Source organism: Ictalurus punctatus, chromosome 15 (genome assembly GCF_001660625.3).
Source record: "Ictalurus punctatus breed USDA103 chromosome 15, Coco_2.0, whole genome shotgun sequence".
Lineage (NCBI taxonomy): Eukaryota > Metazoa > Chordata > Actinopteri > Siluriformes > Ictaluridae > Ictalurus > Ictalurus punctatus.
The window spans coordinates 4,263,624-4,290,852 of record NC_030430.2 but is presented as its reverse complement, the minus strand read 5'-3'; the positions used below and the strand labels follow the sequence as shown (position 1 = coordinate 4,290,852).

The following is a 27,229-nucleotide window of genomic DNA, read 5'->3' as shown; positions in this document are numbered from 1 at the left end:
CACGTTGTGGTTCAATTGATAACATTACAAGCTGTGTCCAAAATAAATAAATAAATAAATAAATAAATAAATAAACAAATAAATAAAAAGGATGACTGGTAAGGGAATGTTTATATTATATGGTAAAGTGTAAATGTTAACAGGAATTAACTTGTCTTGTGGACGTTCCACAATATTAAATGTAACGCTAAACGGTTAAAAAAGCATGATGTGCCAATCTTTAATAAATGGAAAATTGTAATCACTGGCAACTTGCCTTGGCATAAGAGAAATAAAACATTTCAAGAATGCAGTTATAGGAAAATAATCAACTTTGGGGTGGTAACAGAAACTCCGCTTTGCGTCTGGCCACATCACACCACACCACTGTGGATTATTTTCCTATAACAGCATGTTCCCAAGTGTTTTGTTCCTTACTTATTCAGGGAAGCAGCTCATCGAAGTAGTCTGTTTCTAAGGCAATTCTTTGCTTGTGCAATATACGTGCCCCAGACGCCTGAAGAAATCCAAATGAAGAGATGAAACGTGAGAAATTAATGCTGGCGGCCTTTTATAAGGCTTTATTACATTTGCACAGGCATTACACATATTCATTTAATAGATGCAATTAACGCAGTTGAGAAAGGATACAGTCCAAGCATATAGCAGAGCAGTTACAGACTTATGAACATTTCTCTGACAGTCCTGTCAGTACTTTAAATTTGACAATCTTTTGATCACTAGCTCAGAGCACTACTCTACAGTAAAACAGAGCACACACTCACACATACACATCCCCTGAAATCCTCCAAGTAGTTCTTAGGTGCTCACATGAACATTTCATTTGTGAGATAAAACAGGCCAGTGAAACAAGCGGGCCTGCCAATTTTACTGAAGAGGAGAAGAGAGGTTAGGGGAATCAGAAAAGAGAGGGAGGAGAAAGTAAGAGAGAGAGAGAGAGAGAGAGAGAAAGAGGGAGAGGAGGGGAGAGAGAGAGTGCTGTGTGATAAACTCTGCTGTGAGCCCTCCAGTATGCTTCAGTCAGGAAGTTTGGGGAGTGTAGGAGTGCATGAGATTGGAAAAAGCAAGTGTGTCGAAACAAGCAGGCACAGAGCAGGCAGGACCCACCACGCAGCCCAGACACGGAGGTGTGTGTGCTTGTGGTTTTGGACTTGGCTGTTGACTTAGGGGCTTCTGAGTTGAGTGTGCAAGTGGCTACATCGACAAGAAAACATAGCAATTGCTGTCTCCACCAAGTACTTCTTCTTTGTAGCTTGCTTGAAGGTGTCTGCAGGAAAACAATTTTTTTTTTCTCTGAGAGAAAACAAAGCTGAAAGAAGGGCAAAGGCCAAGACAACCGGAGTGACTCTAACTTCTAACTCCCTAAGGACTTTTTTTTTCCATCCACCTTCAGGAGCAGACGACTACACTCACTAGAGAATCTCCAGCTCATCACAACTGTCTCACCACAGCCTCTGAGCCAGAGAAAGAACAAGGGAATCTGGGGAACCCACCATTCCAGCCCCCTCCTTCCCCTGCCTTGGCTCCTGGCCCCTCCTCTGCAGGCGCCCCATGGTACCCTCCACCCCCAGTGGGGCAGGAAGCGTGAAAAATCTCACTAATGGGGTTATTTGCTGTCAGACCAGCCGCGATCTGTCACTCCCTAGGAGTGCTCTACTTGACACTCTTCATAGTCGAGTGAGCTTCTCAGCTTAGTCTGAACTTTACTTTTACTACCTACTGAGACTATCATCACCTCTAGCCTTCCTCCCTAAGAAGGGAGTCCTTGAGTTGAAGTGCCTGTCCCTCAAACCATTTTGCTCCACTGAATCCAAGCATAGTTGGGGGAACTCCAGTTGTCCCCAATAGAGGGGTGTGCTCTCCAAAGTGAGGCTTGTTTTGAAGGATCTGAAGATTGCCTTTGGGAGATTGATCAGAGAACAAAAGATGCGCCTCTGGCTGCTAGCCGCCTTGGCAGCTCTACTTTGGAGTCATGGCACACTCCTGGAAGGGGCTGAGGCCAAAAAAGCACGCAAGAGGCCGAAGGAGATGACCCCGCAGCACACCGAGGTGTTGAACACCACACTTTCCAACAGCGAGGAGGAGGATGAGATCACAAAGGTAAATGGCTCCTGTCTAATTCCTCTGCCTCTCCCTATCCTGTTCTCTCACCTCTTTCTATGTGTATGACTTTGCTGGGAGTACAGATTCAACTTAAATGAGAAATTACTATTTCTAACAGAGAATTATAACCAGAAAAATGTAGCTTTCCAACACATCTTCCATAGGTCATTAAAGGACATTATCATAAGCTTGCACATAGACAAATGTGGTTTATTTGTGGATTATTCGATTATTTGTGGTCTTCCAGTTTTTATCAGTGTTTTTCCTCTGGTTATGCTCAAGGAGTGCCTTTAACACTATGCAGTCACATTTGTCTTCATAATCAGTGATATCATATTGGAAACATATGGGAAACAGTACCCTGAAACCTTTCCTTAAACAGAGCAAATCTGGAGGACTCATCAGACAGCAGGGAACCCAACTGATTTATTCTGACCATCTTAATCATGTCTCTAAGTATAAGTGTAGAAGTTTTTGGCTGTTTTGCCTTAGAGAAAAAGAGTGTTTAATTTAGAGTTCATGGCTATTTATGTTACATACCACCCCCCCCCCCCCCCAACCCCCCAACCCCCCCGAACACTGATGTGTCAGTCAAGAATATGTCCATGGAATTAGCCTATAAGAGGCTTCAGCTTGTTTGGAGCAGGTGTGTACTGCTTAGATGATAAAGACTGAAACAGAGAGAAAGTGCAGACTGTAATGTGTGTAGGCCAAAATGGATGAATGGCTTAGGTATGTGAGGAATGTGCACTTGGGGAGCCTGATCAGTGCATCAATTAGTCCCCATCCACCTCTAGACGCCTTACTGATTAAGCCTGTTAATGAGCTTCAGTCAGTGGCAGCTATAGACAGAAGTTCAGACCCACACGAATGTGTTTTCAAGTTGTTGGGAAAACAACATTTTCCAAAGTGAACATGTAAAATATTATGTCAGCATTAATTTTGGTTTGGATCAGCATTAGTCAGGCGACATAAACGCCCACATGCGGTGACTAAGTTTGCAAGTATGCATGCATATCCTCAGGCTTTACCATGATAAATGTTTTGCCAGTTCAACCCTGTTTATTTATTGCATAAGTATTGTTTAGATATAATGGTTTCCACTGGACCATTTGCCTCTCTCGGCCCACCCATTGTGTTGGCATTCTCAAATGACTGGCTCTGGCTGTCTGCCTCCATACCAATACGCTTCATGATTTGTATGCTTCGCTTAGTTTGTTCACAACAACTGTATTTTTTTTCTGAAACTAATAGTGAGATGTCTTGGGCTTTCTCAGTCGAGCAAAACATAAGATCTAAGATTTCCAAGTCATTAGGGGGTTAGTGATTTTGTGTATGTGCTACTATGTTAGGGCATACAGGTTGCACATTGCTGGCACCTAATTATTGGAATCAATTATAATAATAATAATAATAATAATAATAATAATAATAATAATAATAATAATAATAATAATACACTTAATTTATTTCACACCTTTCCCATACTCAATATGACTTCACAAAACACAGAATAACACCACTACAAAAATCTGAACTTGTTTAACTGTGTAAAATTAAGCACTATTAGGAGTTTACGCTTTTGAATTGGAGGCTGTAATGATTTTATATCTAAAATCAGAAGCCACTTGGGTCAGACCCCAGTGGAGGCCTTGGGAGGATTCACCCAACAATGCATTTTCTTCTGCCATTAACCTATACTTTTTCTTCTTCTACTTCTTCTTCCGTTTCTTCTTCTTCTTCTTCTTCTTCTTCCTCTTCTTCTTCTTCTTCTTCTTCTTCTTCTTCTTCTTCTTCTTCTTCTTCCTCTTCTTCTTCTTGCTGTGGTCCGGTGCAGGCAAGCTGCCATGATGTAATTCCTGGGAAAGTTTAGGTGGGGAGATATTTAAAGACCCTTGGCAGAGCTCTTTCCCAGCCCATTGATTCTGTCATTCTCAGGCCAGCCTGACTCCACTGTGTCTGGGACATCCGATAGGGCGAGAAAAAAAAAAAAAGAAAACCAGGGCAGCAGGCCGTGTAAGCCCCTCACAAAGCCTCACAGAAAGGGTCCTGAAAGAGGACACCTAGAAGAGGATTAGTTGCTTTGCCCTCGCCTTGCTTGCATTCTTTTCATCTCGTCCCATGCGATCAGAGAATAATGACATAATCACATTAAGACTCTGTGTTATGCCAGATTGTGTCGCTGCCAAACAACATCACCTGGGCTGTGGACTCGGGGTTAAGTTGATATCCAGGGTTATGGGCCGAAGATCAATTTCAGCATGTTAAAAGCATGTTAGATGGCATTAAAGGAAGAGATGTCCAATCCTTATACAATTTATAATCTCACTTCAGGTGAAAGACGTAACAGAAGTAAGCTCTCTCATTTTCCCCCTCACTTATTCTTCTGAATGTTTGTACTTAACCCATGTGTTCATACCAAAGGAGTAATTAACATTTAAACATGAACGGAAATATGAACATCAACTTGTCTTGCATATCATTCTATTTCGTTTTTTATGATTAACTTCATATAGTGATTGTTTATAGACAAATAAAACAACATCTAATCTAGATTCAAAATGAACTTTATTGTAATATGTACAAGGGTTCTTGACAAACGAAATGATTCGTTTGCACTTTCTCATGGATGCTGCAAGAGAAAATAAAAGATAACGTAAAATAAGAACAATGTGGAAAAATGGAAGAAAAAGACAACAACATTAGAAAGTTGTTACTGGCATATGTTACATAACCCTAGACTAGGACCGTAATGTAGCCCTGAGACTTATAATGGCCGGCTCATATGCTTCTTCCCAGAATCATTATGATTTTTTAAAATCAAACAAATTGCATGATTAGCTCAATAAACCTGAAATCATAGAAACAAATACGCCTAAATGTAGGAATTATGTGCACAGAATAGTGAGATAATGTAATAATCGATTTTAAAGCTGGAAATGATACCAGTGGCGATGTCATGTTTTAAACTCACATCCTTCACTAGCCCTCCAGTAGCCCAAAGCCTTAACCACTGCGTCACCAAACACATGCATGTCCTTGAAGAAAGCCGAGTTTTGAACATTGAGCAACACAATGGAAAAAAAGTCATTAATAAAAAAAAGTCATCATCAAAGGTGCTTCCCAAAATCATGCCAGTCATAAACAAGCTAAGATCTCTGTGATGCAGTGCTTTGGTATTAATGATCCATTTGACCTACCACAGATAAAAAAGGGGGGAAATGAGCAGGCACTCCAGCCTCCATCTCTGCACTGTAATTTCTGCACAAAAGCAGGTGTGATGTTCCAATCAGCCTCTTCTCAGCCCTGTAGAAAGAGGTGGGTCGAATAATTCGACAGAGCTCATAATAGGCCTTGTGGTTTTTACTCTTCACATGTCTTTACTAGCAAAGGAATGCACACTCGATATATGCTCGCACACAAAAAATATCTATACAATGTTTACACTGCCAAGAGATTAAAAACAACACAGGGCCCCTGCTAGCCTCAGCTCAGATCTCCGTTCGTGGAAAGTTTCCCAGCCATTCTCGACGCATACGGTACAGGGCGGTGTGTTTTGTAAACGTGTGCTAGATGGCGGTGTAAATTAGATACAGCCGTCTTTGTTGTCACTGATTTAATGACCCATGGGCCTAATGGGCGCCCCTCCAACTTTCCCCTAGAGTAATAACACAGCAGTTAACTGTTTCACTGTGTATGTAAGGATGTGATGAAAGGAACTTTATGGCAACTGCCAAACAAATATTTCAGCATGCAAAAAAAGAGCCACGTCTATATTTGTCCATTTGGAGCGTATTAGCTGTCAAACGTTAGGCAGGAATGAGTGATGAGATGAAATAATGCAAACTGGACTGGGTTCTGGTACCTGTTCACTGAAGGCCTTTGAAAAGTGGGCCTCCTGTTTGATACGTAGTCAGATGATCATTTTTTTCTTTAGTATCTCCATGCTGGATCCCAAAGGGCATAATGACTTGGTATCAACCCAGGGCTTAATTGTAGGTACGGCACAGAGGCGTGCCGCCAATGCGCTCATATAATCGAGACTGTAAATCTGTCCGCCGATCCGTAAAAAGCAACGCCGGGAACATGGCATCATTGCGCTTTGTTCATCCCCTCCCAATGTGCCACTTTTTCTCCTGGGGGCCTCTAGTGGGATCCACTCTGTGTCCAAGCTTACAGAAAAGTCACACGAACTTCACACGTGAACACGATTATCATGTGAATTTGACACGTGTCTGGCTTTCAGACTCTCCACGTCGGGTTTAACGCTTGCGGACTTTTCACATTGAGGATGTGGCGATATTTTCTCACATGATTCATTTCTTTCTATCTTTCTTTTTTCATGTGATCACATCACATGGTGTGCAATTTAAGGGCACAACGTCATGAAATGCACATTAGTAGGTTCTGCACAAGTGATTTTTCTGTACGGGCGCTCCCGCCGTGCCTGCCGTGCCAGCGAGAGGCACTGGAGTGGAATGGCGGCTGAATGGCAGAGGGAGATGAGCGTGATAGCGAGGACACACGCCACAGATGTCCAACTGCCGAAACAAAGAGAGGCTCCCTTCATTCAATTCATTAGGGATGAAAAAACAAAGGGTTACTCTGTCGCCGTATAAGAAGAGAAAAAGACTTTCAGTGGAGAAAAGTTAGTTTAACAGAAAAGTGATCTGTGTCCTGCCGCCAAACCTAAACAAATTCCATTTCAGACAGCTCACCTCCACAGCTCGCCTCTTCCCCTGTTTCTATCTCCACCACAGCCACCCAACAGTGTTTTGAAAAGGGTTGGATATGAGAGTGATAGTGAGAAAAAAAAAACCCTTGTGAGATCAGTGAGAAACAGATTCTCAGTGTTGTAAATAGACACAAACGATTACAAACAGTTCCTAAATAAGGATCTGTACTTACTGCATCTCCAAGAAAACCAGGCTACACACTTATATTTGGATTTTTTGGATTTTATGATTGCCGTAACCTGTAAGTCACAGCTCATGAGCTTAGTTTACTGTCTCTATCGTATGTCCTCTCTGTGTTTGCACGGGTTTCCTTCGGGTTCTCCAGTTTCCTCCTGCCTCCCAAAAATATCCAGGTAGGTGAATTGGCTATGTTAAATTGCCCACAAGTGTGAATGTGTGTGCACGTATGTTGCCCTGGATGGACTGGCGTCTCATTCTGCAACCCATCATAGGATAAAATGGTTACTGCAGATGACGAATGATGTAATCGGTAACAGTTATCATTCAATGTTTTCGTTAAAATTCTTAAGGAAGACAAATTTCCAAACCTTCAAGTGTATTGGTAATTTGATCATGTTGAAAATACATAAAAAAAATACAAAAAAATGCTAAATCTTTGTTTACTTTTATCTCATGCACGTAATGTGGTATTACTTTTTAATCATTTTAGTGTGCAACTTTATAGTTCTTATATTAAAAAGACGGAGTTCAGCAAATTGCAAATGCCACCAAAACAGGTCATTTTCCCTTTCGCATGAAAATCACATTTACTCTGACAGAACTCTATGGAATGTGATTCGCATCTCAGACTTTAAATTTTACATGAAAAAATTTCTTCGACATGCAAATTTGCATCATAATTTGATGGCAACACAGTTTTTGGATGTGTTTGCACCATTCTTCATAAAGTGGCAAACAAAATGGAGGCTAAATAATAGAAATAATAACCTACAAAATCATTGTGTTTACTACGTGAAAATGTATAACAATAGGCAATAACATCCATCCATCCATCTATCCATCTTCTATACCGCTTTATCCTTTTCAGGGTCACGGGGAACCTGGAGTCTATCCCAGGGAGCATCGGGCACAAGGCGGGGTACACCCTGGACAGGGTGCCAATCCATCGCAGGGCACAATCACATACACATTCACACACCCATTCATACACTACGGACACTTTGGACATGCCAATCAGCCTACCATGCATGTCTTTGGACTGGGGGAGGAAACTGGAGTACCCGGAAGAAACCCCCGCAGCACGGGGAGAACATTAGGCAATAACAATATAATCAGATTAGCTCATTTTGGAAAAAAAAGACCAAACTAACCTTCAGGCTCAGCTGAACAATTCCACACTTCACTGCTTTGAACGCTTGTTAACTTGCATAAACTGCATAAACTTAGTCTATGAAATAGATGATAGGTCCGGATATAAAATAAGAATCATGTTAAATAGCTACTTCTGTCTTAATAGCCATGCAAACGACATTCATGTGTGGTCAGATGAAACTGAATAAAATCATAGTTCTTCCAACCATATCGCCATTGTTTGTTTGAAGTTCAGATGAATTTTTCATGAGTTCAGGTTATTTTATTCATTTATTTTTTTTGGAAGAGGACAGGTGATCTGAAGCCTATCCCAAGAACATTGGGTGTGAGTTGGGAATACAACTAGGATGTGACTTCAGACCATACGTACATTCTTTCACACACAAGGATCAAGTTAGAGTCGTCGATGCACTTACTGGCATGTTTTTGGGAGGTGGGAGGAAACCTGAAAACCCAGAAGGTAATCCACATGGCAACAACATGTGAAACTCAACATAGACTGGAACCTGAGCTTAGGATCAAACTGGGAACCCTGGAGGCAATTATATGTGTTATCTATTGATTCAGTTCAATTCAATTCAATGCGTGCTTTATTGGCATGACACAATATTTTTTTGTATTGCCAAAGCAACATACAACAGCAGACCAAGAAAAGTAGGAATTGAACAAAACATAGTAAACTTAAAAAAACAAAAACAAAAAAAACAAAAACAAAAAAACTAATCAAAAATTGGCAATGGCAATTAGTACAATTTGTACTGTGGGAGATGATGCAGAGCAAGAACACCAGAATGTTCTCAGTGAGAGCTTTCCTCCGTTCTTCATATTTCATCATATATGACACACACCTGTGTAAAAATTCAATTCTGTTGAATTCTATTTTGTTTGTATGTTCCTTTTAACAATATTCATTGTCACAAAGCAGCTTTACACAAATCCAGATGTTGATTTAGATCCCACATTAGCAAGCCAGAGGTAGTAGTGGCAAGGAAAATCTCCCTGAGACAATATGAAGAAGAAACCTTGAGAGGAAACAGACTCTTTCATTGTCTCTGTGGTACCATTCTCAAGGTATACCCCAAATACTATATGGCCAAATTCATCCTACCCATATGTCTTCTGCAAACAATTGCCACAAAGTTTGAAGCACACAATTGTCTTTGTATGCTGTAGGATTATAAATTTCCTTCACTAGAACGACAGAGCCCAAACCTATTCCAGAATTACAATGCCCCTCTGTACAAAGTAAGGTCCATGAAGACATGGTTTGCCAAGATTGGAGTGGAAAACCTTGAGTGGCCTGCACAGAGCCCTGACTTCAACCCCACTGAACACCTTTGAGATGAAGTGGAATATCAGTCCTTCTCTCCTTCTCCCAGTACTTCTTGTCGCTGAATGGGCAAATCTCCACAGCCACATTAACTCCATGTTAATGACAATGGTTTTGAAAACAGGATGTTCAACAAGTGTATATGTGTGTGGCGGGCACACACATAGTTTAATACAGCAGGTACAAAAGATTATCCCATTATGGGTATCACCCCAGTGACAAGGAAAGGTACAGTTAAGTACCCTTCTTCTGAGAGTGTATTGTGAATATGAGTGCTGGGATGAACATAGGGCAGTCTTTATGATTACCTCAGCAGTTCTCATGTACAAATTGTCAGTTTCCAAGTGAAATTATCCACCGAAGCAAGGGTGAGTTGCCGATGTAGAGCATCAAAATGCATCTGTGGTCTTGGCATTATAAAATTAGACCAACCTCTTGCTTTCTGTCTTCACTTTAGAGAGCTGCGCAGTGCTGTTTCTGGCTTGTTTCCATTTTCGCTGCTGTACATAATAGCTTATGTGCTATATCTGATACAAGTAAATAGAAAACATGACTGTCAGTCTGTCTGGGGTAATGGGCACCCGATTTGTAAGGATTCAGTATTTATGCAATATTTAGTCTAGTTTGTGCAGGCTGTGCGTGCGTGGGCTTAATTATATGCTTCAGAAATACAGCCTACACGCCTGTCAGTAAATGCAACGGAAAAAATTAGGCCTAATGCATAGTCATGGCGCGAATATCTGGAATTATATTAATCATAACCAAGCTGATTGTAATGGCATGGAAATGAAGCCTAAACAATCATTAAGCCTCTCCACAATGAGACAGTGCTGCATGGCTGTCGATGGCGGCCACAAAATAGTTTAATGGCTGTGTTTATGTTTGCCGTGGCAGGCAGCCTCTCGTTCCTCCCACTTTTGTTGCTCAAAATAAGCTAATTTTCAAATTTCCTTGAAATGTTAAACAAATACTATGTGGTAGAACTTTAGAGAGGTTTAAAAAAAACAAAAAACAAAAAAACAAACAAACGCCTGATGTGAAGCTATTCTGTTTTAAAGTCATGTGGAGCCTTGAATGTGACTAAAGTATTCAGTGAATTCAGAAAACACCATACTGAAATACATGTGGATGACAATTATAGCATGTCACAACTTACAGGTACAGTGTTTCTCTTGTAAAATCCCAAACCAAAAGCAGCAAAAGCAACAATCTGCCGTTTCTTCATGCCCAGGTGCATTTTGTGGTCAAATTATTTCGTAATTGCATATTTGCAGGCATATACTTGTCACTTACTTTCACTATTTAGGCACTGCATAAGTTAAAAAAGAAGAAAAAAAAGAAAGAAAAAATGCGGATTATATTAAGCTGTGCATTGCTCTAGAGTTTCTGTGGTTCAAGCAAAAACTATTAGGTGTCCAACATCCACATACCATTTTTATACCCCTTGACACCTCTACTACATCAATGTTTTATTCATAGACTAATAAATTAAGGAGCTTTGTGTTTTCCTTTCATCTTCTCTAGATTACTTCAGTGGGAGGCTTATATTATTGGGCAAAATTCTTTCTTTCCACCAGCTCACCCATAATGGAGTATTTGGCAGCCCTGCCCCAAACTGCACTGCTATTTTAACAACCACAAACCCAAATCATCAGAGGAAAAACTAGGTCCATAAAAGTGCGTAGGTGGAGGTATGCTGAACTACAAGCTCCTTGACATGATCCATCACAGGCATTTCTCAAAATGTTCCCATAACTCAGCGTAGCAGCTTTTGCCACACTAGTCATGTTGCCGCTTCTGTTTACAAAGAACATTGCATGAGTGCTGTTTCACAAACAAGACAATAAAAATCACTTCTTGAATTATTTGGAATAAAGACAGTGGTTTGGCACCATCATCGTCCGGGTTTGAAACTGATCTGCGCTACATCAGGGGCATGGTATTGTTCTTACAATTATGTGCTCAATCCTTAGCTTGTTTCTTGACACAGCAATGATGAGCTTATTCCTTTCCCTTAGGCTCTGGAGTGGCGGATTTGCACTTTTATGGTTATATGAGGTGGTCTTGGATATTACCATGAATACAGGGGAGTGCTTTGCCTGTGCAAAATTCTACAAAGCTCGTGTGCTTTGTTTTGTCACACAATAATCCCTGCTTTGAGAGAATTATGATGTCTCCACTTGCATGATTGGAGTCTGTTAGTGTTTGCGGAGGCTCGTCATATACTGTATTTCGAACTGGTTTAGCAAAGGCGTTGACGAACTCACTAGCATCCAGACCCCCACTGAAAACCAGTCTGATTGAATCTGTTTGAAAAACCTTGCACTAAAATCATAGGAATCCTACCAAATGATTTCTTTCTTTCTTTCTTTTTTTAACATGAATGAACTCTCACTCATTTTCAGTTGAGTCCTGGTCACTGTGGATGTGGGAAAACTGGACATGAGACAGGAATACACCCTGTATGGTACGCCAGTCCATCATTCACACCAAGGGACAATTTAGTATAGACTGTCCATTTACTGGCATGGTTTTAGAATGTGGGAGGAAACCTGGGAACCCAGAAGAAATTTGCAAAAGAGACTTTGTGAGGTTTGAGGAACAACCTGCTGCAATTCATTTCAATCTTCAGTCAACTGAAATATCATTTCAATTATAATATTCTTATCTGAATCTTTGACCATCATTGTTTATCTTTTGCAAGGTTGCTTGCATAAAATATACCTGAGGAATTATATATACAGTAAATGTATGGCTAGGTTAAGCTATTTTCCTTAGATTTGCCAATCCTCCTCCCATTAGTATTCAAGCAACATTCCAGGAAATGGAACAGCAAGAAACCAATTACCTTTGTGGGAAGGATCTGAAGAATTACTCTTGGCCTTAACAATATATTTACAATTGACTTGAGACTGTCTGTCTTTTACATGTCTCAGGGCTCTTGAGGCACAACACAAACACAAAGACATCCAACACGCAAGAAGCCGTTGTGCTAGTTAAGTTGTTTATTTTGTCTGCTGTCACAAGAAAAACGAGAGAGAGAACAAAAACCTTGCCCAACCAAAACCAAAATACAAGCCCCTTTCATTCCTGAATATTTGAGATTTAAAAAAAAAACAAAACAAGGGTTTACTTTGTTGTTGCATAAGAAAAAGCAAGTCTTTCTGCAAAGAAAAATGGCATGTTAGTTTAACAGATAAGTGATCCATGTCAGGCTGCCAAACCTAAACAAATTCCATTTTCAGACACCTCTCCTCTAAGACTCTCCTTTATCTTTACTGTTTTTTTTATCCACCACAGTCACTTGACATTTTGGGAAAGGTGTGAAGCCATTGTTGTGGTTATTGTAATTCAGCTTTACTTTTTTTTTTTTAACCAGTTCCTTAGATAGAGATGGATGGATTGTTGTTGTTTGGATTCTTTAGATTTGTTCTTATATTTGGTTGCGGCATCATTTCCGACAATTGAAAACTATTGGAGGATCGAGTTGGTTATTTGCATCTGCAACCAACATACATTAACTACACCTCACTCCAAAAAAAACCTACTGAATGCAGTTTTGCCTGTGCAGTGTGGTATTCCTTGTCGCACATGGTTTTTGACTCGTGTCTCCACTCAATAAACATTCTTGCAGATTAGCCAAGGGTGAAATGAATACAAAACACACTGACCTGAGTAAAAGTACCGCTAGTGAAGTAATAATTCTCTTGAGTAAATATAAAAGTAATGATAATAAGTAAGAGTTAATAAGTTGTCTGGTGAAAAACTACTTGAATATTTAGTGGACAACTGACAAAACTAATCCAAACATGTTTATATATATATATATATATATATATATATATATATATATATATATATATTGTCCAACCTGCAGAAACATGTACAGATTAAAGATTAGCTAGCTGGGTAACCAAGACTAGCTAGCCAGATCTTTTCATGTTATGATAACATCAAAAGATCTGGCAAGCTAGTCTTGGTCACTCAGCTAGTTAGTCTTTTACCTGTACATGTTTCCGCAGGTTGGATGTTGAGCTGAGAAATGTTCATATCTCCATGGGTTTTGACACACATAATTTGTAGATCATTATCATGCTGTGTTTTTTTTAAGCACTAAAACTGAAGACACCTCATGAATTGGGTCAGGGTTCTTCTTTGGTTTCCACTGTGTCAGCCATTGCTGCTGCTGACTAAGCATGTGGTGCCTTCAGGTGTAGATTATCTGCAGGAAATGGCATCATTTTGATTGGCTTACAGTCATATGGCGTTATCTGTAATGGTGTACAAAAGTAAATGTAGCAAAATCTCAAGTAACAGTACTACGATTATATATATATATATATATATATATATATATATATATATATATATATATATATATAAAAGTACTGTTACATTGAACCATGTATTCAAGTACTGTAGCTCTAGTACATCTAGTTTGTTACTTTCCACCCCTGAGATGAGATATATATATGACATGCCGGAAGGCTTCATACAAATAAAACTAAAATGCTACAGCTATGACAAACTACAATCAACTAAATTGCATTACAGAAGATTAGTATCTTGTTTGTATGCTAAAGTCATGCTATTCTTCTTTGTATCTAAGATATACAATTTCAGAAACATGGGAGCCTGTAATAAAAAAAATGCTGCAATGTAAAAAGAAAAAATAAATAAATAAAATATTAATAATAATAATAAAAAACACATTTGGAGATTTGTCCAACACATGTCATTCTTTGATTCATGAATATTGATCTTGGTCCAAGTTGGGATTTAGATTGCTCAAGTTATTGGCAAAATGTGTGCATTATATCAGATTTGTCAAGATTGCATAGTTGAGAAGCACGGTGTGAGTGAACATGCTCATGCTGAAAAATTAGCTTCAGATAAGGTGAAAAGATGAGAGACTTGATTTCCATTGCGACTTATAACATCTAACGTGGATGTACTTGTAAATGGTAGGTTCAGTAAGATCTGATGTATCACCTGAGCAATATCCATGAACTTGAAAATACTTGCTATGAGGTAGCATAACATGCCACAAAAACAATTCCTTCACTTTGATGGAAAGGGAGAGAAAAAGAAAGAAAGATATAAAGAGAGAGAGAGAGAGAGAGAGAGAGAGGGGGCAACCTGCCTTTATGTCTGGCACCATTTAATAGTATCTTTAGGCAAGATTTTCCAATGATGGATCGTAAGCAGAAATTATGACTCATTGGATTTAGTGACAATACTCTGCCAAGTGGAGAATGATTCCGGTTTAACATGTCTGATAAATCACACAATTAGTGCAGTCCTCCAAGGCTCATTGAAGAGGAAAATAAGAATAAAATGTGTGAACACAGGCAGCGTGATCAATGATATGTGTATCCAACGCCAACTCTACAATCAAGAACAAAGTGTTGCATCCTTACACGCCTACAAAATAACATATTTATTTAAAAATTCAATTGATTTAGGTCACAGAGAGCCAAAGAGTAGACCCACATGGATCATGGATGGATTTTGTCAAGAGGCCGGTTGGCAACTTCCCAGCAAAGTGCCGGAAAAGGAAGCGACCACTGGTATTGAATCTGAAATCATACCCTGTCACTCATCAAAGATTTGATTTCTACATTTCTATCCCATTAGGCAATGCATCAGTTCAACACCTGTATTGAATCTAGGGCGTTTAGTATAATTAAATTCATACGTCACATACTGTATTATGCCATGTTTTGACATGTCGTATGACCTTTGAATCAGAGATTAAGAGTATGTTACGTTTCAGCCGGGACCTCAAGGACCTCCTGGCCCTCCAGGACCCCAGGGCCCACCAGGGGCCCCTGGTGCAGAGGTCACTCAAGAGGTTTTGCTGAAGGAGTTTAAAGAAATGATCAAAGGTGGGCTCTCATAAACACTTATACGCACATATTAAAACCAATCCGTCGGCATATGTGAGAAATCTCAGCACCTGTGATTGGACAAGGCACTTCTCATGAGCCAGTAAGACATAGTGGTGTTAAAAATCTCCACATGCTAACCATATGCGTTTTAAATAGTTTGATCTGCTGAACGACGCCGTAGACACGGCTGTGGTTTTCCAGTGCCTTCACTTTCACACATTCTCAAACATGCTTTACAAAAGCCACTGTAGAAGATCTTAGCTTGTGCACAACCAGTCAGAGTCAGAGAACGTGTGATTATACACAAAGAGCTTTCATGATCCAGAAATTAGGCTGTTAAAAATGTGTGTATGCTAACCATATGCTTTTTGAAAAGACTGATCTATTGAGTGTAGCAGACAATTCAGTTGCTCATGCAGTCTGGGGTTTTCAGGGTTTTCAAATTTACCTTCACACATTAATAATCAAATATACACTAGGTCAGGTTTCAAGCAGGTTTCCATTAGCACATGTGGAAGACCTTAGCGCTATTGATCTAGCTAGTGTTATAAAAGTTGTCAAAGGCTTTGTCAAAGGCTATGACAGATTCATTTGTGCATCTAATTTATTGCACAAAATATAATCTACATGCTTTGTACAGGGTATGCCATAACAGAGACATTTCTATTTGTAAAGCATTCTTAATAACTTTGAAAAACAACAATCATGAGAAAAGCTTACACTACTTCTCTTGGTTTAGTTCATATCTGGAAATCTAGCTAGCTAGCTGATTAGCTGCACTGGTTTAAAAAAAAAAGTAGCTAGTTGCTAGAAAAGCTATGTTATTTTGAAACTAGCCCAGCTAAAATAACAATAATAAAAAATTAACCCGCACAGAAAGAGCTTACCCCAGTACTGTTGGCTAAGTTTGTTTCTGGAAATCTAGCTAGCTAGCTATAATTTTTTCAGGCTACACCGCTACTTGCTAACTCGCCACTTTTATCCAGTGTTAATGTGGATAATTGAAGGTGTCCTTTTTGGATACGTTATTCAATTCAGTCACATTAAATTCTATTACATTTAATTTAACCTCAACAAATAAAAAAATGGTTTGAAAGCTCAGATATTAAGAGACGACTCATGTTTTAACAGGGTCCTGACCTTCTGGTGTCTGTGGTTGGTATTAGAATTACAATTATGCCTGAAATGGTTTCAGATGCAATTTTTTCTGTCGTGATCATTCAGAAGCCACGGAGAGGAGAGCGTTGGTGGACAGGGCAAGTGGGCAGAGCCAGGTGCCCACAACTCTGCTGGCATTGGAAGGTATGGCGTCATACCGGAGGATCGAAGAGGCCTTCCACTGTAAGCTCAGAGGGCCTGTCGTGGTAGACAAGAAGACTCTGACTGAGCTGCAGAACTTCCAGACAGTAAGTGTTATGAAAAGTCACTCCCTGTGAAATGTATTAGTTATAATTGATGAAAAGCTTTTAAAAAGATTAATATTTTGGGAGGTGACACGCAGCCCTGGGTAAATAATTAGTACAGCTATTTTTCTCTGCAATAGTTCATCAGCACTGTCTGAAAATACATCTACTGTTCACTTTCCTAGCGCGTACATACAAAGGTGAGGCTGCTAATGATAACATTATGTGGCTCTTACAGATAGGCAGTAGTGTTTTTCCAAAATTCATCCTCACCCTGTCTGTATTTCTTTCTGCATATACTGTTTTATGGCCTATCTTCCCCCATGTGCATTACCTCACCACCAGAGCTTTAATCATTTGCAATCATATCTGGATTACACTTTATTCTTTAATGCTATGAAAGGCACATATGCATAAAAACAAAAGCAGGTGAACTGAAGTAAAATCACGGGCAGCCGTTGTTTTATGAGATTGCCGCATAAGCGTAGAAAACACAATGAATAAATCAATAGGAGGGAGAGCGAGACAGACAGGAGCAGAGAAGATCTAACAATAATGTAATAATAATACTCTCATAGGCACTCAGTGATCCTAAATAATAGCTCTTTTAAGTGCTAATGTTTGTGGCGACGACTTGTGGCACAAATTCCAGGCTTTTGAGAAACACTTTGATTTCGATCCAGGTTCCACTTAAAGTGCCTTGTATAAGTATTCACCCCCTTGATCTTTTCCACATTTTGTAGTGTTGAACTGAAATGGACTTAATTGGGGTTATGTGTCATGAATCAACACAAAATTGAACAATAGTTGGCAAAATTCTTCAAATAAAAACATAAAAATCGTGATCGGATCAAGTGTTCGTCCCATCCCGTTGAATGGAGTCCACCTATGTGCAATGAAAGTCCCACGTGATCTCAGTATAAATACACACGTTCCTGGAAGGCTCCAGAGTTTGTTAGAGAATATACCATGAACACTATGGCGCTGTCGAAACAATCCAGGATAAAGTTCTGGAATAGTGTGGAACACTGTTAAATACATTATTTAAAAATGGGAAAGAATATGACACAACTGGGTAAGGAGGGCATAAGTCAGAGAAGCAATCAAGAGGCCAAGGGCAGCTCTTAACACAATACTACCATCACCATGCTTCACTACGTGGATGGTGTTCTCAGGGTAATAAGCTGTCTTGGGTTTCCGCCAAACAGAGCGCTTTGAGCCTTTGTCTCTTCAAACCAAACAGGGTGTAATATGGCTTCCTCAGCCCCCCTCCAAATCAATACCGTCTCCACCACCCCCAGTCTTTGTGGTGTTTGGATTATGGCTGTGACCATTCAACAAATTATTTTTTTGTGGGGGGTGAACACTTATGCAATCACAACTTTGAAGTTTTATAAATTTTTCCGTCCACTTATGTTATAGCCTAATTTATGTGGATTCATGACATGTAATCGCAATTAAGTAATTTTCAGTTTCAGGCAGTTACAATACAAAATGTGGTAAAAGGGTGAATAGTTATGCAAGGAACTGTAACTGTAAATTCTGCAGTTGTGTCCTCATTGTAACAGTCTGGAAGAATAAAGTGTGACCTACGTGCCACATTTTGGAGCAGCGTGTCTCAGTGTGAATAGCTCTCGTCATCTGGACACTAATGATGAGACGCCCTGGATTAGCCAATCATCCAGCCAGGACCAAACCTGAGCCTCTCACAGTCCTCCTGCTGAAAAATATCTCCTGTTTTCAAATGTGCCACATTGCCTTCTTGGCAGTGTACAAAAAGGTACACTGTTTGGGACTTGGACCAGAGAGCGGTAGGGATAAAAAAAAAAAAAAAATGCTGTTTGAAATGGCACACTGCTTCAGGGAAGAGCTATGTCTTGTGACATTCTGACGCGGCTGGCATGGGGAAATGAGACGCTGGCATATAAGGAGAGGCTGGGAGAAAAAAAAAACCCTTGTGATTTGTGAAGTGGCCTCTGCACCAAGAATGGGGAAAAAATAGGGCTTTGATGAATGTAGACAAGATTCCCCAATAAAAAGCTGTGGTGCCAAGCATCCCACTGCTTAAACTGCATCAAAGTTTAAAGGTGCATGATTTCTTACCAGTAATAGAATGTGCGCCCAGCTGGAACGTTGTTATAAATTGTGTATAAGAGTGGTTGATTTTTAAAACTTTCTCAGGGCAATCAATCACGACCGTATTTTATTTTGAGAACGCATTGTAAATGCTGATTTCTAGTCTTTCATGTCACAAAAGAATGACAGAACACTTACACGATAAATGCCCAGTTAAATGCTATTATTTTAGCTTATGTTGTCAGGAAAAAGCCGACAGTGAAGTACAAAATCATTCTGATAGATTCAGAAGGCATAATACAAAATAATGCGGCCTGGCATGGCTGCCCCATACAGTGATGATCAAAAACAGAATTGGAGGCGTCTTGGCAGAATCCGAAATATTTCTAAACCCTTAACTTCTCCATGCTCCCAAACCGAACCCGATTTATTTCGTAACAGTATGTGGGCTTATTAAATTGCAGCGTATTAAACTGCGTTTGAAAAAAAAAGACATTCTTAAAAAATTTCATAGTTTGGAATGCTACTCAAAAGACACAACATTTTCTCTGCAGGGTTGTTTTTCTCAAGAGTAACTGTTAAGGCTCTATTTCATAGCTGCGACATAGAAACGGGTAGTTTGGTGTCTGGCGTTGGTTGCTGTGCTCAGTAATTCTCACCTGCCTCCTACCTCCAGCCCCCTGCCAAAGGTGCCTTTCTCAGAGGGACGGGGATGGATCAGTCCACTGGCCGATTTACAGCGCCCATCACAGGAATTTATCAGTTCTCTGCCAACGTCCATATTGGTAAGACGATCGCATAAATCTTAGCTTTTTAATGCTTGGAAATAGTTCTGAGTATCCATTACATACAATATTGTTGAGAGCAAACAATAGATCACCGTTACTGCAATCTAGTGATGAAGAAGCTGTAATGGAGAGCTAAGCATATAAGAAAGACTTGAAAGTGTACAGTCTTTAGTAATCTACCCTTAGGAGGGCCTGAGAGTCTCTGTTCAATCTTCTCTGAGAGACTTCTCAGAACAAACTAGGTTCTGTTATGTTATAGCTTGCAGAAAATTCAAGCAGAATATTTGAATACTTTTGGAGAATACATCAAACATCAAATATTATTACATTTTACTCTTAATATACTTTTTTTTTTACGTTACAAGTAACCAACGTGTCGATAAACCAAGAATGTGGTTATGAATCTTATTTTTGAATATTCCAAATATTAATGTCTACTTATATTAGGGCCGACTTATATTATTCTTCAAAATTGTTATTCAATTAGTTTTTAATTCAATGCACAAAATGATCAGAATACATTTCATCAAGCATTTTAATTTGCAAATTTAAAGTTGAAGATAAGATTTGAATCCCCTTTTGATCCATATCATTTTTATTTCATTTTATTGTGCTGCATGAAGGCAAGTGACCTGACTTGACTCATGAAACAAACCAGTGAGAAAAAAAAAAAAAAAAAATCAGAATATATCACAGTGGTAAATTGTTGAAATCCAGTGATGCAATAGTAAAGATGGCATTTCACTTTCAGTGCCAGTAGATATGCGTGTCGTGGGAGAAGCACTCTCCCCCTTGCAGATCTCCCCCTTGGTAGCCGTTGTATGATATAGTTATAACTAGCTATATTGTAGATTTTTGAAATCTTAAAATATACCTTCAAGTCAAAACGTAGCTTACTTTAAAGCACTGTCAATAATAAATATGTATATAATTTACTAACGTTATCGTCAAAGTAATGTAAACTCCTTTTTTTTTTTTTTCAAAAATAGTATAAATTATTAATCAAGTTAGTACACATATAGTAAAGAAAGGAATAATCCAGCTTGGGACATGCTGTTATAGGAAAATAATCAAGGACAGAGTGGTGTAAAGCAGGAAGTTGTTATTATTTTCTTATAACAGCATGTCCCATAGTGTTTTATTCCTCTTATACTGCAGCAATTGGCAACTATTAAAATTCGTCCATTATTACAACAGTATTAATGAAGGACACGTCATACATTTATAGTTACATCATAATGTTGTGCAACTTCCACAAAACAGGTAGTTCCTGTGAGGACTTACATTATAACAGCTATAAACTGATGTTCCCTCATCTGCTATTCTTTTTTTTTCTGTCTTGAAGTTAATAAAAAAAAGTTGTGTCTGTCCCGTAGTAGAAAACGTACCAACTGTTACAAAGCACTGGCACTGGAGACTCCTTCCATAAAGGTTAAAAAAAGGAAAAATTTATGACAGTAACAGTTATATGTTTTTCTTTGTTAAATAATAGCACATTTTGTACACACATTTTCATTTATTATTATTATTATTATTATTATTATTATTATTATTATTATTATTATTATTATTATTATTATTATTATTATTATGGGTGCACGGTGCCTTAGTGGTTAGCACGTTCACCTCACAGCTCCAGGGTCGGGGGTTCGATTCCCGCCCTGTGTGTGCGGAGTTTGCATGTACTCCGGTACTCCGGTTTCCTCCCCCAGTCCAAACACATGCATGGTAGGCTGATTGGCATGTCTAAAGTGTCCGTAGTGTATGAATGCGTGTGTGAGTGTGTATCTGAGTGTGCCCTGTGATGGATTGGCACCCTGTCCAGGGTGTGCCCGATGCTCCCTGGGATAGGCTCCAGGTTCCCCCGTGACCCTGAAGGAAGGATAAGCAGTATAGAAGATGGATGGATGGATTATTATTATTATTATTATTATTATTATTATTATTATTATTATTATTATTATTATGTGGTCCGCCATACAAGACACTGTGAATTAGCTGTTACTATAGAAACGATACTTACTATAGAAACCTTACAGCCCCCTCTATTGTCTGAGCTGCTGTAATAGAAATGTAATGAATACATAATGAACTATCAGAATTGGTCAACAGTGGTGTGTACAACAGCCATTTTCAGTATTTAATTTAGGTAATTAATTAATTAATTATTTTTGTACACTTTTGTTATTACTGTGTTTTCTGTGATTGAAATAAATGCCCTATAATCCTCACCCAGGGTAAATTCTTCGAAGCTCTGTTTCAGCCAATATCTCTAGGCTTTGATAGAATCTCCACCATCCTGTGACAAATTCACAAATATTGCCTCAATCCACGTTCAGGCTGCGCTGAACTATTGTGATTGACTCTGTGTGGTATACAACATTCCCTCAGTTCCCTGGCACTTACTGTCAGTACCACGCCAATACCTTAATGTTTATACCACTGATGACATTGCAGGCTTCAGGCCATGTTTACTTCAGTAAGGGAAAATCAGATTACTTTTTTTTTTTGTCTTCTCCTTCAGTTTGCCTCAGAATTTTCGAATACACTCGCAGGAGTGTTCCAGTTGTTTAGCTCCAGGCGTGAAGCTGATTGTGTGTTCTCTTTGCAGACCACAGTGAGGTGAAAAGGAGTAAAAACCAACTCAGGGCCAGAGACAACCTGAGAGTCCTGATCTGCATCGAGTCGCTTTGCCATCGATACACGTGAGTGTTCTCTAATCCAGCGGTTCTCAAAATGGGGATCGTTGAAGCACAGCCAGGGGGTCCATAATTGAAAAAAATTGTTACAGTGGTGGAAATTACAGCTAATCGTTATTAAAGCTGTTATTATTAAGTTCTTAGACTTATTAGTCGGTTTTACCGGCCACTTGAATGGATGTGGGAATGACTTATTTCTAATATGGGGGGTCAGTAGAATGTTTATTTTATTGAACTTTTTTGACAGTTAAAGCACCCTTGAAATGAAAATTGGTGTTTCAGAGCTTTTTGTAGGGGTCCTTCGTTTTATGGCCAACAATACAGTACTATATCTGGAAAATACAAATAAATACTATAATTTTTTATAGTAAGGTAAGGTTGTTTTTCATTTTAAATTTAGTCTGTCACTTCCAGGAAAACAATCAATGATTATTCATGTTTGTGCAGATCTTCATGATCGTCCAATTAGAACCAGAAGAATATACTGTATGTCCTGCCCCACTGCCCCAGGAGGCGGGTCATGCTCTACAGGAGCAGTGCATAAGCAGCACTAGCAGATTGTTAGCTGCAAACTTGTATTTAAAAAAAAATAAAAAAATCAATTTTAAAGAGGGTGGAATTTGTATAGTGTCCGGATTTCTCTGTATTTCGGAGGCGTTTTACCAACTTGGCGCCGTTCATTGCAGAAATATGTTGACTGGACAGTCAAGCTGTTCAACATGTTGCGAGTACACCATCATACAGAATCAAATCATGAAGTTCAGAATCAAATTTCATGAAGATTTTAAAGTAGTCCCTGATTATTAAAACTGGGGATCCCCGCTCCAGTCAAACGCATTCAGATTGAACGCAATTATCGAGTATCAAATCGAAGGCAGGCTATTTGAAGACGCATCTCTGTTCACATGAATGAAGTAATGCATTTCTCACCGACTTCTGTATTTTATTTCACCCGATGTGAAATGAAAACGTGTGGCGTGACTCTTCTATGTTGTTCATGGCGTCATGTATTATTCCATTATTAGAGCGTTTCTAAGTAGCAGCGTGTCACTGCTCTACGTGGACTGTTTTACGATGCCGAAACTCTAAAAATCTGATATGTATAATTGTATATCACATTCTGTGTGATTCTCTTTGGCCCCAATGTTAGTTGCGGTGGTTTCAGCTCTGTCTGTTGTCAGACAATATCAACTCTGTTAACAAGCCCATGTGGGAGACATCTTTGCTTATAACAGCAATTTTGGTAAGAAAGTCAGTCGCCTGTATAATTTCCCCTCATGTATTTATTACAGCCAAACGCCCGATTTTGACTCCGTTTCCACAGACCGTATCCACATCTTCATAAATTCATGCATGACCCGGACTCGAAGGAATACATCATTGGTGATGAAAATGAGTATTTTTCTTTGGGCTCCTCTTGGTATTAAGACCATGTGGTTCTTGTTTAAGTGGTTTGGGCAAGTGAATGCATGTCGTAAAAGTCCTCTTCGAGAAATCAAACGAGAAAGTGATTTTAGCTTAAGAAGAAAAGACACTGAGGGGAAGAGAAATGAGGGCAGATCCAGGCAAAGCCCTTGAGACAGCAGTAATTAGTTGTTTGTTGCTGTTGCTCTAGTTACACTCTGCACAAACGCAAAAGGACGGTTCATAAACCTGATTAGTCTTACGAAGCCAGTTTATCTTGAGCCATAATTTACAGGCTGTAAATTATGTCGTCTGTTCCGGCCTGTGTGGAAGCAGCAAGGCATTTCCTGTGTTAAAGCTGAGCAGGCCTTTAAAAGAAACAACAAAAAAACGAAATGTCCTCAAACTTTCAGCTTGGTCCAATACCCTTGGTAGCTTTTGACCCCTAGAGTAGCACCTCTGACTTAACAGGGTCCTGGTTATTTCTTGGACAGTGGGGGATGGTGGAAATGTGTTTGCAAAACTCTGACCTGGGTGCTAAAAGATTATTTACGTAAAGGTTTTCTGTCCTTCTCTTATTACAGGATGCAAAGCACACCACTGACACCACTGCAAAAAAAACAAACAAATAAAAACAAAACAACATTGCAAAAGAAAAGCCAATACTACTAGATATGATAGATTGCAGTCTAAACGAGGACCAAAATCGTAAAATTTTGGACACATTTTGGAAAAACAGAGCTGGGTTTTTCCAACTCAGTCTGTAACCTAGCAGCTGCTAGGATATGCTGAGAATGTGAGATGAAGCTCAGTGAGAAGGCAGTTTAGAGAGACGATCAGCAAGATTCATTCACCATGACAAATTCTTCATTTTCCGTCTGAGAGCTGTGGGTGGATGCGGCAGTGTGCTGCGAGTTTTCAGACTGCCCAAAGAAATGAAGCACATCAAGTCAAAATGTCACTTCTGATTTTTCGTTCAACTGGAAGATCTGCCATGAGTATGGTTCAGTAAGAGCTGAAGCCTCGAGGGGTCCATCATAAAAGGATTGGATACATATGTATACTCCAGACCATTCAGATTCAAGAATTCAGCAGCACTGACTTTATTACTGGTGATTCATTTTCAGCAGCTCCGACAGTAGTTCCGATTGTAATTCAGATTATAGGGTTATATTCATGCGCTCATTCTAATACATTATCATTTCTACAGTAACAACTTACAGGGACTTGTACAGCGGACAAGCCACATAATGTAATACTAATAATAAACAATGGTTAAAAATGGTGTTTTTATTGAATTAAGAAAAGTCATTGATATGGTTTAGACTTATATATGTAAGGAGTCTCCAGTGTCAGAGCTTGTTAACAGTCAGTAAGTTTCTTTAATTTATAATAAAAAAATGTCTCTGCTGATAATTTGCGATGGCATAACAGGAATTATTGCTGTGCTGTTATTGGAAAATAATAAGAAGAAATAACTTCGAGGTGGTAACAGTAATAATACTTTGCGTCAGGCCACATCAGTTGTTGATTATTTTCCTACAGCAGCGTGTCCTGTTATGTTTTACTCCTTATATATTAAACATTTATGCCATTGCTCTTGTATCGTACAGATTCCTTGATGGATCTTTGATGGATTTGCCTCCTAACCACACCATGACAGATTTCTGAAAATCAATTTGAATGCTTTTTTTTTTTATAACGAATGCATTGACTTCTTTGTGTAGGTCTTTGGAAATGATCGTTGGCTTGGAGAGTAACAGCAAGATATTCACGGTGTATGTTCATGGATTGCTGGAGCTCCAGGTCAGCATCTAAGTCCTACACATACAGTAGTGAGCTTAACGCATTGACTTGTCGTGGTTTTTGACTGGTGTTATTGTGCTTTCTCTTCAGGCTGGTCAGTACACATCCATATTTGTGGACAACGCAGCAGGAGCTTCAATCACGATACAGAACGGCTCGGATTTCATGGGCATGCTGTTGGGGGTATAGCCTCCCTTCCTTTTTCCTCCCACCTAAGACTGCTTTCTTTTGGACTGCCATCCAACACTGAATCAAATAGTGGACAGCCAGAGGCAGCTAAGTGCTCTGCAAATGCTACAGTATGAGACGACTGAACCACTGTGCTGACCGTGGCACATCTGTCTTATGCTGCCGGTAAAAGACAGTCGGATGCGTTTCTTTTCACAGCTTGGAATGAAAAGACAATGTGGATCTTTAATTCAGCTGTAGGCATGCTAAAAGAAATTCTGAGTATTTTCATATGCAACAAAACTTATCTTTTTATTTTATTGGGATTTTAAGTATATGATATTGAACAGAATTTATTTTGTGATACATACAGTATATAATCTACAGATGTATACAAAGATATATGATAAGACAAATGTTGCTTTGAAAAATGACTCATGAAAAATGTACGATATGGATCCATTACTGAAAAATTGACTGCTATTACCAGATGACGTATATTTTATAAATCTGAGCAAAGTGGCTGGCTATGGACTCACTGAACCTGACAGATCCTGTTGTCCTTATAATATCTAATCTACACACCTCTGCTTTGTTGACTTCTAACCATCACACAATAGATAACGCACCATAACACCCTGCACAAGGAAAATGAATCATGTGACTGCTCATAATGAACACATTTTCCAGCTTGCAAAAGGGCAAAACCTGTTGGCGATCAAGCACGCCATAAAAAGCAATGATTCTGACTCTGTTTATTCGTTATGCCCGCTTGAAAACACTTCCAGATTTGATCTAGGGTCCTTGGAATGATTGCAGGTACTTGGGAAGAGGTGCCTCCATGACAAATCAGACATGTTTGAGATCCGTTTTGTACTCTTTTGTTGTTTTCGGATGTGACAACCACGTCAACAACGAGCCCTCTTTGTGTTTGTTTTTTTTTTGCGCTTGCTGATAGAAAGCCAATTCATTTATAGCAGACAAATATACGAGTACAAACACAAAGTATTTATGTGAGTATTAGGATGTCAATATGAGAGCGGTAATAAATAATGTGAATAAAACACCATTTTTAAGCAGATTTACTCTACAAGGAGTTTGTACTGTAGCATGGAGCTTGAACATTTTTACATTTCAATAAATATAAGTAATATTTATGTATAAAGATGACTCTAAATGACCTTTATGATGTATGAACTCACTGTTTGCCTTGCTTTATGTTTCTTTAAAGGAAAAACATCACCCTGAAATGTATATACTGACATATTTGTAATGTGTTTAACAAATCTAGTGCGAGTTTGTTGGTCAGTGCGGTATTTTTGTTATTCCTGTGAAAATGAGTGGTTTTGTGCCATTCTGATGTCATAGGAAGGGATCATTAGTGCGCTTATAGTGCTGTTTAATAGGAAAACATCGGCCTTAGCTGATGTTAGCTCCTAAAAACAAAAGTGCAAGAGCTTCTTTTCTCACTGACCATTTTCCAATGACATGCA

At 39.1% G+C, this 27,229-nt stretch overlaps 1 protein-coding gene across 1 annotated transcript; it reads left to right on the top strand.

Moving 5' to 3' along the window:
• The first annotated feature begins 989 nt into the window (after positions 1-989).
• Positions 990-26,901, top strand: c1qtnf12 (C1q and TNF related 12). The gene is made up of 8 exons (XM_017488057.3): positions 990-2,100; positions 14,967-15,071; positions 15,278-15,389; positions 16,617-16,798; positions 19,548-19,656; positions 22,271-22,364; positions 25,490-25,568; positions 25,659-26,901. Exons 1-8 carry the CDS (start codon positions 1,927-1,929, stop codon positions 25,755-25,757), a joined length of 954 nt encoding a protein of 317 aa, XP_017343546.1. The 5' UTR covers positions 990-1,926; the 3' UTR covers positions 25,758-26,901.
• Positions 26,902-27,229: the final 328 nt, after the last annotated feature.

What these genes read in the sequence shown, in the direction of transcription:
- c1qtnf12 (XM_017488057.3), top strand. Translation starts at nt 1,927, where the DNA reads ATGCGCCTCTGGCTGCTAGCCGCCTTGGCAGCTCTACTTTGGAGTCAT. An exon ending in GTTTAAAGAAATGATCAAAG is followed by an intron (nt 15,390 to 16,616) that starts GTGGGCTCTCAT and finishes GTGATCATTCAG; the next exon opens with AAGCCACGGAGAGGAGAGCG. An exon ending in AGCTGCAGAACTTCCAGACA is followed by an intron (nt 16,799 to 19,547) that starts GTAAGTGTTATG and finishes TCCTACCTCCAG; the next exon opens with CCCCCTGCCAAAGGTGCCTT.